The 12,830-nt window shown below is 45.9% G+C and overlaps 1 protein-coding gene across 1 annotated transcript in view; it reads right to left on the bottom strand.

Annotated features, from left to right (window-relative positions):
• LOC102873302 (xyloside xylosyltransferase 1-like) overlaps nucleotides 1-10,976 on the bottom strand; it is a 108,111-nt gene extending 97,135 nt beyond the window's left edge. Inside the window, exons 1-2 of the mRNA XM_006896148.1 lie at nucleotides 10,958-10,976; nucleotides 9,275-9,407 (exon numbers count right to left, since the gene is read on the bottom strand). Of these exons, the coding sequence (XP_006896210.1) occupies nucleotides 9,275-9,407; nucleotides 10,958-10,976 (152 nt within the window). The remainder of the gene's footprint in view (nucleotides 1-9,274; nucleotides 9,408-10,957) is intronic.
• Between the last annotated feature and the right edge of the window lie 1,854 nt (nucleotides 10,977-12,830).

Here is a 12,830-nt window from a genome sequence, read left to right as displayed (position 1 = left end):
GGAGGACATCATGCTTGCAAGGGTGGTGGGTCAGCAAAGGAGAGGAAGATCCTGGATGAGATGGTCTGACACAAGTGACTGTGGCAATGGTGTCAGGTGTGTCAGATGCTGAGGTTGGCTCAGCCTGGGGCAAGGCTCAGAGCCACTGTTCACAGGATCTCTACAAATCTGCTGGAGGGTCAGCTGTGAATCCATTCCAAAGACACATAACAACAACATATTAAGATATCCTATATCTTTTTTTATTATTTTAAATTTATTTTAATGAAAGTTAAAGAGACTTTGAATTTCCATTCATTCATTGTTGCACTCTTCTCCCTGCTCACCCACTCCCACCCCAGTTCACTTTTCTTTTTGAAAAGTACAAGAAAAAAAATTCTTTCCTTGTTATTCAATCCCTCCCCCGAAGTTCACTCCACTATGCTACCTTCATTCTGGACTCCTGCCATGATAATAATATCTAATCATATATCCCTTTTTTTTGTCTTTTTTTCTATAATTATATTTTATTAATTTTCATAAACATTTACAGAGATTTTGGGTTTCCATTCATTCATTGTTGCACTATTCTCTCTACCCTCCTCCCAGTTTGTTCTTGTCCAACTAATCATATATCCCTTTTAAACGGTTCTCTCCCTCATCTGTTTCAATGCAGTACACATTATTTATCCCATCTTTCTCAGTCTCCCCCCAACCCCTATGTCAGTCCTCTTTTATAACAGTGGCATTATGCCGCATTTGTCTTTTTGTGACTGAGATATTTCATTCAGATATCCTATAACTTAATGGGTTGTGACAACCCATCTTTCTCCTGAGGAGCCACTGGTAGACTTGAACCACAAAGCCGAGAGACCTTTCAGTTAGCAGTGTAACATTCCACAAATTGGGTCACCAGAGCTCCTTTGTCTTAAGAGTGGGGAAAAGCAGCCTGCAGGTAAGCTGGAAATACTCTTTTAAGCAGCTGGAAGAAAGCTTGATTGGCTCAAATGCTATTGCTCTTGTTGTGCGCTGTCAAATCGGAACCAACACATAGCGGACCCTCCAGTGGGTTTCTCGAGACAGTTAATTGCAAGTGACCTCAGAAGGTGAAATAGTGGACATTATTAAAATACCACAAAGGCACATTCCTGCCCAGTGGTGTATTATCAGCAGCTGACAGGATTAGTGTGCAGCTCTGACCACATGGCGAGTCTGGGCTCAGACCAGCACACAGCCAGCCTGTGGAGTCAAGAGAATCAAACGGAAGCCCTCGTCCCCACCCACAATGCACCCATTCAGAGGCTCCTCAGGAGGTCAGTCCTGAGACAGAGTGACCCAAACTGGTGCTGCAGGGCCAGCTCCTTCACACACACACACACACTCTCACGGAGACACACTCTCTAAGATTGGGGACACAGACACACTCACGGAGACACACTCTCTAAGATTGCACACACACACACTCTGTCTCTCTCTCTCTCATTCTCACTCTCTCTCTCACTTTCTCTCTCCCTCTCTCCCTCTCTCGCTTACTCCAGGCTCAGCATAAGCCCTATGGCGGAGGCTACTCCAGCATTAGGCCTCCAGCTCCCAGGAGAACAGGCTGTTAGAGAAGCCTGGTGAATCGTGTGTCAGAGTAAAGCTGTACTCCTCAGAGTTTGCAATGGCTGATTCCCAACCATCAGAAGTAGATTCCAAGGCACCTCCAGGTAGCCTTGAACTGCCCACTCTCTGATCAACAGCTGAGCGAGCGCATTAGTCATTTCTACCACTTAGCACTTTGGGGGTCTCCCCAGCACCTGGAGGGTGATAAGGTCTCATTCTTCTCAGAGGCTTTAAGAACTGTTTCCTACCCCTCACTCTCACGCCTGTTTCCTCCCAAGCTTTATTTTGTGCACTCTTGTTCTAGGATAGCCAAATTTAGCAAGCAAACAAAAATCAGGGCACTTAGTTAAATTTACATTTCAGGTAAACAATAAACAACTATTTGGCATAAATATATATGTGCACTATTTGAACATACGTACACTGATTAAAGTGTGTGGTTGTTTAAAGAAAGGGCAGCAGTTTGGGCCACTAGCTGCTCCCCGGGAGAAAGCTGTCCTACCTCCATGAAGATTCACAACCATGCAAACCCTGGGGCGGGGGCGGGGGGGGGGGAATCTTACCTGTGTGATAAGGTCACTGCGAGTCAGAACTGACTGATGGACTGATGCCAATGGGGTTGGGGTTGGGGTTGGGTTTGGATAGGGTGGGTGATGGGCAGAGTAGCAAGTTATCTAGGAAAACAAATCACACGGACATAGAACTCAAGAGGCGCGATGAAGATAGAGGAGGTGAAGAAAGGAAAACCTCTAGGTGCATTACCTCCTCTGCGTTTCCTAGTAATTCCATGCAGCAGGTAATATTTTACCCATTTTCAGATGAAGACTTTGGGTCCGAGAATTCGGGGACTTGAAGAGGGTCACATGGACACTTTGTGGGAGGCCAGGACCACAGCCCAGACTTCTGAGTGCAGCCCGAGTACTGCTTTAGCCGCTCACATGCATTTCTATCTCATACAAGCTGCACATACAGAGGAGTCAGTACTTTTCCTTTTCTAACACATTCTGAAGAAAACAAGTTCAAGATAGTAACCCGTACTAGCACATATCTTCAAAATTACGTCTAATTACAAAAATAACTTTATTTACAGAGAAGGGACTGGGCTTCCCTTTTGAGCACTTGTCCCAAATAATCAAGGCTCTAGCTCCCTGATGCAGAGGCTGAGAGGTCAAGGAGGAAAGGATGGTCGACGCTCACAGGAGATGACCACTGCTCCACACTGTCCACATGACAAAGGTCACGTGATGTTTGCTTCAAACAGGATCTGAACAAGGACCCAAGAGAGAAAGTTCCACTACCCCATCTCAACACCCTGTGCTCCCTTCTTCATGCTCCAGAAAGCACAATGGTCTGTTACACTCAAAACTCAAATTCACTGCCATTAAGTCAGAACTGACCCACTGGAGGGGGGGCAGGGTGAAGATGATTGTACAGAATGTGGAAATTATCAAACAATATTAAATGTTCTGCTGGAGAAGGAGGGGCACTCTCCTCCTGTACCGGTCAGATTCGATTTGATGGTACACACACACACACACGCACAAAAATAAAAATTTTAAAAAGGCAATCTTTTTTTAAAAAAGGAAGACAACTTGAAATACTTATTGCAGAAAATCAAAGACTACAGGCTTCAATATGAATTACAACTCAACATCAAGAAAACAGAAATCTTCACTACTGAGTCAATGGACAAAACATTGGTAGATGGAGAAAAGATTGAAATTATCAATGATTTGGTATTTCCTAGATCCACAATCAACACCTGTGGTAGCACAACAAAGAAATCAAAATATGTATTTCATGGGGTAAATCTATAGTCAAGGAGCCCTCCAAAATGCTAAAGAGCCTAAGGTGTATCTGATCCAAGCCATGGCATTTTTTAGTTATTTCTTATGCATATGAAAGTTGAACAGCGAATAAAGATGACAGAAGAAACTGATGCCTTTGAAGTGCAGTGTTGGTGAAGAGTACTTAATATTTCACGGACTGCCAAAAGAACAAACAAGTCTATCCTGGAGGAAGTGAAACCAAGGTGTTCCTTAGAGGCAAGAATGGTGAAATATTCTCTCACAAACTTCGGGCATGATGCATGGAATAACAAATCCCTAGAAAAAGACATCTTGCTGGGAAGGGTGGAGGGTCAGGGGGAAAAAGGATGACTTTCCGGAAAGTGAGTTGACTTTGGAAGGCAGTTTGGTGTTTCCTTAAAAAGCTGGAAACAGAAATTCCATATGACCCAGCTATTCCACTGCTAGGACTACGTTGTTGTTGTTGTTGTTATGTGCCGTCGAGTCGCTTGCAACTCATAGCGATCCTATGTACAACAGCCCTAAACCCTCCTCTATCCTGTGCCAATCGCACTGTCTCTGACACGCCCATCCCCATTACCCCAGTCACTGAACCAATCCACCTCATAGAGGGCCTTCCCTTCCTGCGCTGTCCCTCCACCCTCCCAAGCATGATGTCCCTCTCCAAGGCCAATCCCTCCTTACAACATGTCCAAAGCTTGTCAGACGAAGCCCCAGAATCCTTGCCTCCAAGGAGCCACCTGGTTTAACCCTCTCCAGGATGAATCTGTTGTTTTCCTAGCAGTCCATGGTACTCTCAATACTCTTCTCCAGCACTACAGCTCAAAGGCATCAATTCTCCTTCTATCCTCCCTAGTCATTGTCCAACTCTCCGATGTATAACAAGTGATTGCAAAGACCATGGCCTGTATCAGACTATACTATACCTCAAGAAAATGAGAACTGAGACACAAACGCAGATGTATACACCAATGTTCATAGCAGCATTATTCACCATCACAAGAACATGGAAATAGCCCAGATGTCCAAGCACAATTGAATGGATTGAGAAATTGTGATACATTCACATGATCGAATACCATGGAGAACTTAGGAGAAACAATTTCAAAAATTACTACATAATGAGTATAAGGATCCAGTGGGGAGAGTGGAAGCAGAGGGGTGAGGATGTGCAAGGGGAGGGAGGATTAGTCATGGAGTTGTACAATTTGAGGGAAATTAGAAGAATCTGTTCTGGAAAACAATGTTTTGAATTCTGTAAATAAACTAGCATAATAATTTAAAAAAACCCACTACATAACTTGAGAGGGACTGGAGAGCATTAGGTTGTGTGAACTAATTCAGTTTCATAAGGACAAATACTGCATAAGACCATTATTGTAAAAATAGAAAAATAACTAGTAAAACATGTATGAGGATCTAATGTGGGGAGGGTGGGAGCAGAGGGGTGAGGAGGGGTAGGAACGAAATCATAAGGTTACACAGTTTGGTGGGTGGAGGGAGAGGGGGGTAAAGGAAATGGGAAAGATCTGGTGGGGATCTGGAAAGACAGGGAAAGCATTGTTTAATGATGATGAATTTTCTAAAACATAATGAATGGGAATGACTGTATGAAACACAATGTGAATGAAGGATAGTGTGAAACACACTGTACATAAACTGTGTAAGCAAACAATAAAATAATAAAAGATGGGTTGACACAATGACAGTAAGAATGGCTCAAGCATGGCAGAAATCATGAAGATGATCAGGGTAGGGCAAGGTTCTGATCTGATACAAGGTTGCTCTGAGTTGAGACCTATCCTACTGCTCATAACAACAAATTGCATTTTCTCTGCAAGCTGCTAGCAGATTTGAACTGCCAGAGAGGTCCAGACTTTGGGTTAGCAGCACAAGTCCTCACAGACTAGGCCACCAGAGTTCCACTAGTGTATGTAAGGGAGTGGGGGAATCCAACTATCTGCACAAGGCACAGCATGGAATTTTTTTTCTTCCCCACTCCTCTCCAAGACACAAACACTCCTGGCACAAAATAGAGGGGAGACATCCATAAAAATGACTTAATATGTGCCCTTTTGAAGTGAAGGAACTGTCAGACCTGTGATTATAAAATATAACACAGCTGGGGAGATCCAAAATGTATTCCTGCTCAGTGAACTTTCCAATCGGAACACGCTCAGTTAGCAGTCAGGTTTTATTGTGTGCTGGAACAGTTTAAATTTCCCTTTCTTCTCATAGATCCCAGCGGATTGCACCCACCATGAAAAACAAATCCCCAAAAAACCTCTCCTACATCATGCTCGAATGTTCCCCTCCTGATGAAGAAAGACTTGGGGGCAAGTTCCCCAAGGTGCTCTCAGGTGAGAAGACAGGTGCACATACTGTGAGGCCCCTCAAAGTACTCTGTCGTCTCCAGTCTCTGTATTCTCTCTCACCCCTCTGCACAACCACTACCTTCCTTGGGAGCAGACACCAAAGATTCAAGTAAGGATCACTGGGCTTTCAGGCCACTGAGACTGTAGCTTCTTGTGGGGAAAAAATCAGGCAAAACGTCCTACTCCCTGCGTGCCCCAGGCAACACCACGCTCCTCCCAGTGCCAGCAGGAGACTGCACATATTAAAAGGCAATTATGCAGGGCCAATAGGGCGCATATTAGCGCGGGGCCTTAGTTTACAGACTTAATTACCAGAGGCCTTTAGAAACATTTCAGCTGGAGGAGGAGGAAGCACACTCGGGAAGGCGTCTGGCTCTCTGTTGATGCTGACTGTGCAAACCTCTCTGGTTTCTACCTGCAGCCCGGCAGCGCAGGTGTCATCATTCCTCCAGCACATAACAGTGATTAAAGACTCTGAAGGCAAGAAGCTCCGTGATTACGTGTGGAATTGAACATCTTTCCGATGCCTTCTGAGAAGGCCGGACAATTAAACTGAGTCAAGTCTCACTATTTATAAAATCGCAGCTCTACAAAAATATCAATTCCAGCCAGCATTATGTAAATGAAGTATGATTAGGCTCCCATTTATATGACACGTGAAAACGCCAAGCCGGGGGCTTGAAGGCTTGCTTCAGCACTCCAGTCGCATTTAATAATGAGCCTGGGTTCCCCAGCCAGGGCACAGGCTTTGCAGAGCTGCAAGCTCAGGAGCAGATAAGCAGCTTTCTGTCCGAACACTGCTTCCTGCTGGTTGCACCTCTTACCAAGATTGTGTATTTTCACCCCGGATATACTGAATCAGAGCCCATACTTTTAACAACATCTCCAGGTGACTCTTATGTAGATTCTGATCCAGTATGTGCTAGCGTGCGCCCTAACACACACCTCACAGGAGAGTGGGGGAATAAGACCACTGCACGTCACAATGGCACCTGTTTGCCCAACTTGTTCTCCAAGCTCTTCCTCCTGCTGCTCCAGAGAAAGAGGCCCCCATGGCTCTGGGGCAACTTGCAAGAGGATTACGTAAGGCCCTGGGAGTTATCAGCTCCTTCAGAGGCCTTGCAGGAATTTCCTGTTATGTGACCTAGGCCTTGCAAACAGCACCACCAAGCTGTGCTGTCACTTCTCCTTCCTCTCCGGGGAAATGCATGCCCTTGCGTCCCTAGCTGCTCATGCCCTCCGGCTCTCCAAAGACTGGGCACTGCTCCCGGGAGGTCCACAGAGAGCCAGCATTAGGAAGTCTGTAAGGAGAGCAAGAACACACTAGCCCAGGGGACAACTCAGCTCTTTCGGAGCAAAAGAGCACAGCTCTGGTTCTGACCCAGGGGAGGAAGAGTCAACAACAGGCAACTACAGGCACAGGGCATGGGCCTGGTTTTTAAACAAATATTTGTGAGTGCTCCTGCCTTTCTTTCCTTACTTGTGTGTCATGTGGCTTTTACTACATGCAAAAGATGCACAGCATCTACCCAGAAAAGGAAACGAAGCGTTGCCACATTCTTGAGGCTGCCACATATCCTGTGTTTTCTTTCCTCCCAACTCAACCTCCTACAGATAACTGTCAGGCAGGCTTTTGGAATAATTTCCTTACTTCTTTTTATAATTTTACTATCTATATATGCATCCGTAAGGATTACAGTTTAATTCTGCCTATTTATTACAATAGCTACTAGTAGTTTGCTAATTTGGGTTCCTTTATAGCACTCCACTGGATGAATTTAACACGATTCATTTCTCTTTTACATTGCCTATGGATATTGGCACTCTGCTGGTCTAATGAATAGGGAGTTGAGTTGCCAACCCAAAGGTAATCAATTCTAATCTACCCACGGATCCTCAGGAATAAGATGGGTAATCTCCTCCCGCGCGATTTACAGCTTCTGAAAACTTGCTGGAGGATTGGCTGTGGGTTGGTTCCAACTCAACAGCAATGAACAACAACAAAATGGACATTTAGGCTGTTTTCAGTTGTTAATACTGATGGTTGTAGTCATTTCCATGAATATTGCTGAATATGTCTCCTGGTCCACAGTTGCTGGAGTTTCTGACTCATAGCAGACCCTCTATCGACTCGCCAAGGCTCACAATCACAGCGGGAAGAGACTGCCCACCTTTCCCCTGTGGAAATGCTGGTGGATTCACACTGCCTGGGATGCAAACCCTTTGGTGAGCAGTGAAACGTACAACAGACTACGCCACTAGGGTTCCCTTATAGCCTGGTACCACTTCTGTGAGACAAAGCCCAAGATTTTAAAATTCTGAGCTTAACCAAAGCCAACAGCCCAAACAACAAGGTCTTTCAAATGGAAAAGCTCACAAGATTCCCCCAAATGAGGCAGCACCCACGGCGCTCAGGAGCAGGCCCACCCGCTGTAGCTGCTGGGTACCGTCAAGTCAGAACTGACCCATGGCTGACCTGCTGGCAGGTTTCCAGAGGCAGGTAACTGCATGGGCAGAGACTGCTTTATCTTTCTCCCACAAAGCAGTTGGTGGATTTGAACCATGTGCTTTCAGGATTGCAGCACACTTTCTTACCACGAGGCTACCAGAGCTCCCTATATCTGAAGTTCAAGCAATAAATACAAATGTACTCCACATGGTTGTTGCTGTGTGCCATCAAGCTGCTTTTGACTCATAGCAACCCATATGTGCAACAGCTCTGAACCCTGCTCTATCCTGAGCCAACCTCACAGTCTCTGACACACCTGCCCCCAGTACCCCAGTCACTGAATCAATCCATCTCATCGAGGGTCTTCCCTTCTTGTGCCATTCCTCCACCATTCCAAGAATGATGTCCCTCTCTAAAAACTGGTCCCTCCTTGCAACATGCCCAAAGTACGTCAGACAGAGCTTCAGAATCCTTGCCTCCAAGGAGCAGCCAAATACATTAAACGTAAAAATATTCCAGCCTGCCAGTCAGCTGCCATCAAGTCACTGCCAACTCTTGGTGATCCTACTGTGACAGAGCAAAACAAGGTTTCCGACAGCAGATTGTTTGGAAGTGGACCACGAGACCTTTATTCCAACGGGCCTCTAGGTTAACTTAAACTTCCAACCTTTTGGTTTGCAGTTAAGCGTGTTAACGATTTGTGCCACTCACCCACTGACCTACTCACACATTCGCTCACTCGCCTCCTGCCGTCAAGCTGGCTCTGAGTCACAGGGACCCTCTATTAGGATTCCACGGCTGAGCCTCCCAGGGGGGAGCAGACTGTCCACCCTTCTCCTGCAGGGTCAGTGGTGGATTCGAACCACCTGAGATGTGCAGCCTTTGGTTTAGCAGCACAACTCAGCAGAGACTCTCTTGCCACCACCAGAGCTCCTGGGTACCACCCGGGACTCTACAGAAAGACACTGATAGGTGCCTATCTGCATGAGCAGCAGCAGGGAGAGGGTGACAGATGGAGGAGAAGTCAAGAGGCCACCCCCCTCAGAGCTACAACATACCTGTACACAGGCTGCATCTCCCTGGCTATGCCTATCACAGCGCTTGGCAGGAAATTGTCGAACTCCTCAAACAACTCTCGGATGTTAGTCTTATACTTTAGGTCGAGGTCCAACTGAATGATCCGCAAGATCTCTGGAAGAAAGAGAAAGTAAAAAATAAGACCCAGATACCTCCATATAGGCTAAGTCGTGGACAGAACATAAAGCGAAGATGCAGAAAGTGTACTGCCTGGCTGTCACTGGATGACACAGTTTTGATAGCCGACTCCACACTGAAGTCTTCATGAACAATTGTCCATATCTTTCCTTCCAATTGCAGTCATGCATTTTATTCAAAATTAGGGGAGCATATGTCCAAGTTTATGCCTATTATACTAGTGGAGAAGAAATTGAAATTGTCAAAACTTCATCTCACTTGAGTCCTCAATAAACACCCTTGGTACCAGCAGTCAGAAAATAAGGAGATATATTGCAAAGTCTGCAGTTAGGTTACTTAGGTAGGTAAGTAGGTAGGTAGGTAAGTAGTTACTCCAAATTAATGAGGAGTAATGATGTCCATTTGAGTACTAAGGTGCATTTGGTTAAGGCCGTGGTCTTTCCGATCACTTGCTCTGCATCTGAGAGTTGGACAATGACTAGGGATGACAGAATTGATGCCTTTGAGCTGTGGTGTTGGAGAAGAGCACTGAACATCCCATGGACTGTCAAAATAACAAATTATGTTGGAAAGGGTGCAGCCAGAGTGCTCTTTGGAAGCAAGGATAATGAGACTTCACCTCACAAACTTTGGGCATGTTGCTAGAAGAGGCTATTTCTTAGAGACAGACATGACATTTAGAAGGTGGAGGATCTGCAAAAGAGAGGAAGACCCTCGACCAGGTGGATTGCCATGGTGATTGTTGCAATGGGCTCTAGTGTGTCAAGAAGTGTGAAGATGGCACAGGATAGGTCATGGTTCAGATCTGTGGTATATAGGATCACTATAAGTCATATTTAACATAACAGCACCTAACAACAACAATAACATATGTCCATGTTTATACCTATTTTACTGGTGTAACTGTCACGTGTACCACATCACACTCAATAAAGTTTGAAAACAATATATAAGTGAGTACCCTACTTAAAACCCAGGGAGCTCTGATGGCCTAGTGATAAGGAGCCCCATTAACATCCCAAAGGCATGCAGTTCAAATCCACCAGCTGCTCTATGGGAGAAAGATAGGCAGTCTCCTCCATGCAATTTACAGCCTCTCAAAACCTGCTGGAGGGTCAGCTATGACCTGCTTCTGATTCAACAGCACACAATAACAACAACAATTTAGAACTCAAAGTATTCCAGTGTTCCTTTGGGATACAACTGGCAAATGAGAAGAACTAAGGTGAATAGGAGCAGGGAAAAAAGTCCTCTTCTTCTTGTTGATACATCCTATAAACCCAGCTATGTATCAAGATGAGATGCTTACTCAGAGGGAAATGGCTGCAAGACATCAGACATGGCCATGTTTTCATGGCCTAAAACACACATGGAGTCTCAATGATTCAGCCTCACAATTACCTAGCATGTAAGAGCTGTCTGCTTCCAATGCCTCCAGATGATTCAGTTGTGAAAAGGAGGCGAGCAGATTCTCAGGCACACAGAGGGAGGCGCTGGTTAAACGCATCTGCCCATTCCTTCACTACCCGCTGGGCTGAGCTCCATGGCGTCTGCGCAGGGAGGGACATCAGAGACCAAGCTGCCTGGGTCCCATCCCCTCAAAGAAAGACATGAACTAGTGTTGGAGGATGAAATGGGAAAGGCGCATGGAGCTCCAAGGTTGGGGGAACAGAGTTAAATAAGAATTGTTGTTAAGTACTGTAGAGTCAGCCTGGGGTCATAGCTGACTCTACAGCAGGTTTTCAAAGGCAGGAAATCAAACAGAAGGAGAATGTCTATCTTTGCTCTTAGCAGCTGGCAGAGAGGAACATAACATTAAGGAGAAGGTCCAGCTGAGAATCAAAAAATATACACCCAAGTTTGTTCCAGTTGTGCTGACAATTAATCCCATGGCCCTGGGAAGGTAACTTTCACTCTCGGAACCTTGGTTGCTTCATCTGTTAAATGGGGATGATATTCCACATTCCATGTGGCTGTCTAAGAAGAAGGATTGGCCATCCATTTCTGAAACAATCGATCTTTGAAAACCCTACGGACAACAGAGGAACACTGTTAGACCTAGCATGAGAGGGGGAACCCTCAGAGTGGAAGATACTGAAAAATGAGGCTCATGTGGCAGAGGTGATGAGGATGGCATATGACAGGGTCCAGATCTGATGTTCACAGGGTTGCTATGGGTCATATTCAACCCAACTGCAGCTAATAACAAGAAGATGTGGTGGTGGTGCTGAAAAGATGAGATACTGCTTTGAAATCTGTAGAGAACTGCAGGGACTGCAGGAAGAAGTGAGGCAGTGAAGGAAGGCTTCACAGGAGAGCGGGGATTGGGTTGGGCCTTGCAGTCTGGGCAGCTAGGGAGAAGTGAAGGGCGTGGTTGAAGTCAAAGCAGCACCAGTTCTCTACTGCCAGGCTCTCCTTCTGCTCCGTCCCGGTCACTTCACCCCTGCACAGCCACAGGGCACTCCAGCTCTCCCAGGGCAGGCTAACAGGGCTGTGGGGACGCTCTGAGGGCCGGGCCCACATCTCAGCCTCCTTCATCCACACAGGCAGAGCTCACAGCCAGTGCCCGGCAATGCTGGTAGGAGGCAACAGTCAGTCCGTAAATTATAGTTTCTGAAAAAATCACAGCTTATAAATCAAGAAAAACAAGATTCATTTGTTTCTTTTTCTCTTTCCCTTTGTGATGCAGAAATAAAATATTATCTGACATTCTATATGAGGTTTCTGGAGGCAAAAGTCCTAAGTTAGAGCAGATAAGAGAGAGTCCAGTGGCTAGGGCTGGAGGAAAGTGAGAGGCTGGAAATGGGGCTGTTCTTCTGCCCAAGGGGGGACAGGGCTCAGGTACTCAGGCTTTCCACAGCACATCCTTTTTATTTATAAGATTCATAAAACTACTGCTTCCCCTTCTACACCTAAAAACAATAACACATATTGCGGAAAGCCTATGGTAGTCTTTCCTGGTCTCCCGGAATCCAGCCTTACACTGAGGCGAGAACAGAGACAGCCTGCAGGGTAGTGAACTGACAGAGGCCACAGGGAAGGACACTGTGTCCCGGGAAAGAACGTCCCAGATTAAAAGCTCTTGTCATCGGGAGGTCACTACAGGGCTATCTAGAGTTTGCCCTGGATGGTAGAAGCCCCAGAGCACACATTCCCTCCAGCATTTTATCTTTGTTTTCCAGATCCATCGCCTACACTCTAAGCTCCCACATCCAGGGTGTGAGGGAGCTCTTCTCTAGTGTGGTGCAGCATCCACATAAGGCAAGGACAGGAAAGTGCCACCATCTAAAGCAAAGAAGCCACTGAATGGCAGGCTGTGTCAGCGAAGGAGGGGAAGAGACAAAGGCTTTACCCTGGTGCAAATAGTTAGCAAGCTTGACTACTAACAAGGTCAAAAGT

Source organism: Elephantulus edwardii, unplaced genomic scaffold, assembly GCF_000299155.1.
Source record: "Elephantulus edwardii isolate Elephantulus edwardi_28Jun2011 unplaced genomic scaffold, EleEdw1.0 scaffold00183, whole genome shotgun sequence".
NCBI lineage: Eukaryota > Metazoa > Chordata > Mammalia > Macroscelidea > Macroscelididae > Elephantulus > Elephantulus edwardii.
The sequence above is the reverse complement of the archived record's forward strand: the minus strand, read 5'-3'. Positions and strand labels throughout refer to the sequence as shown.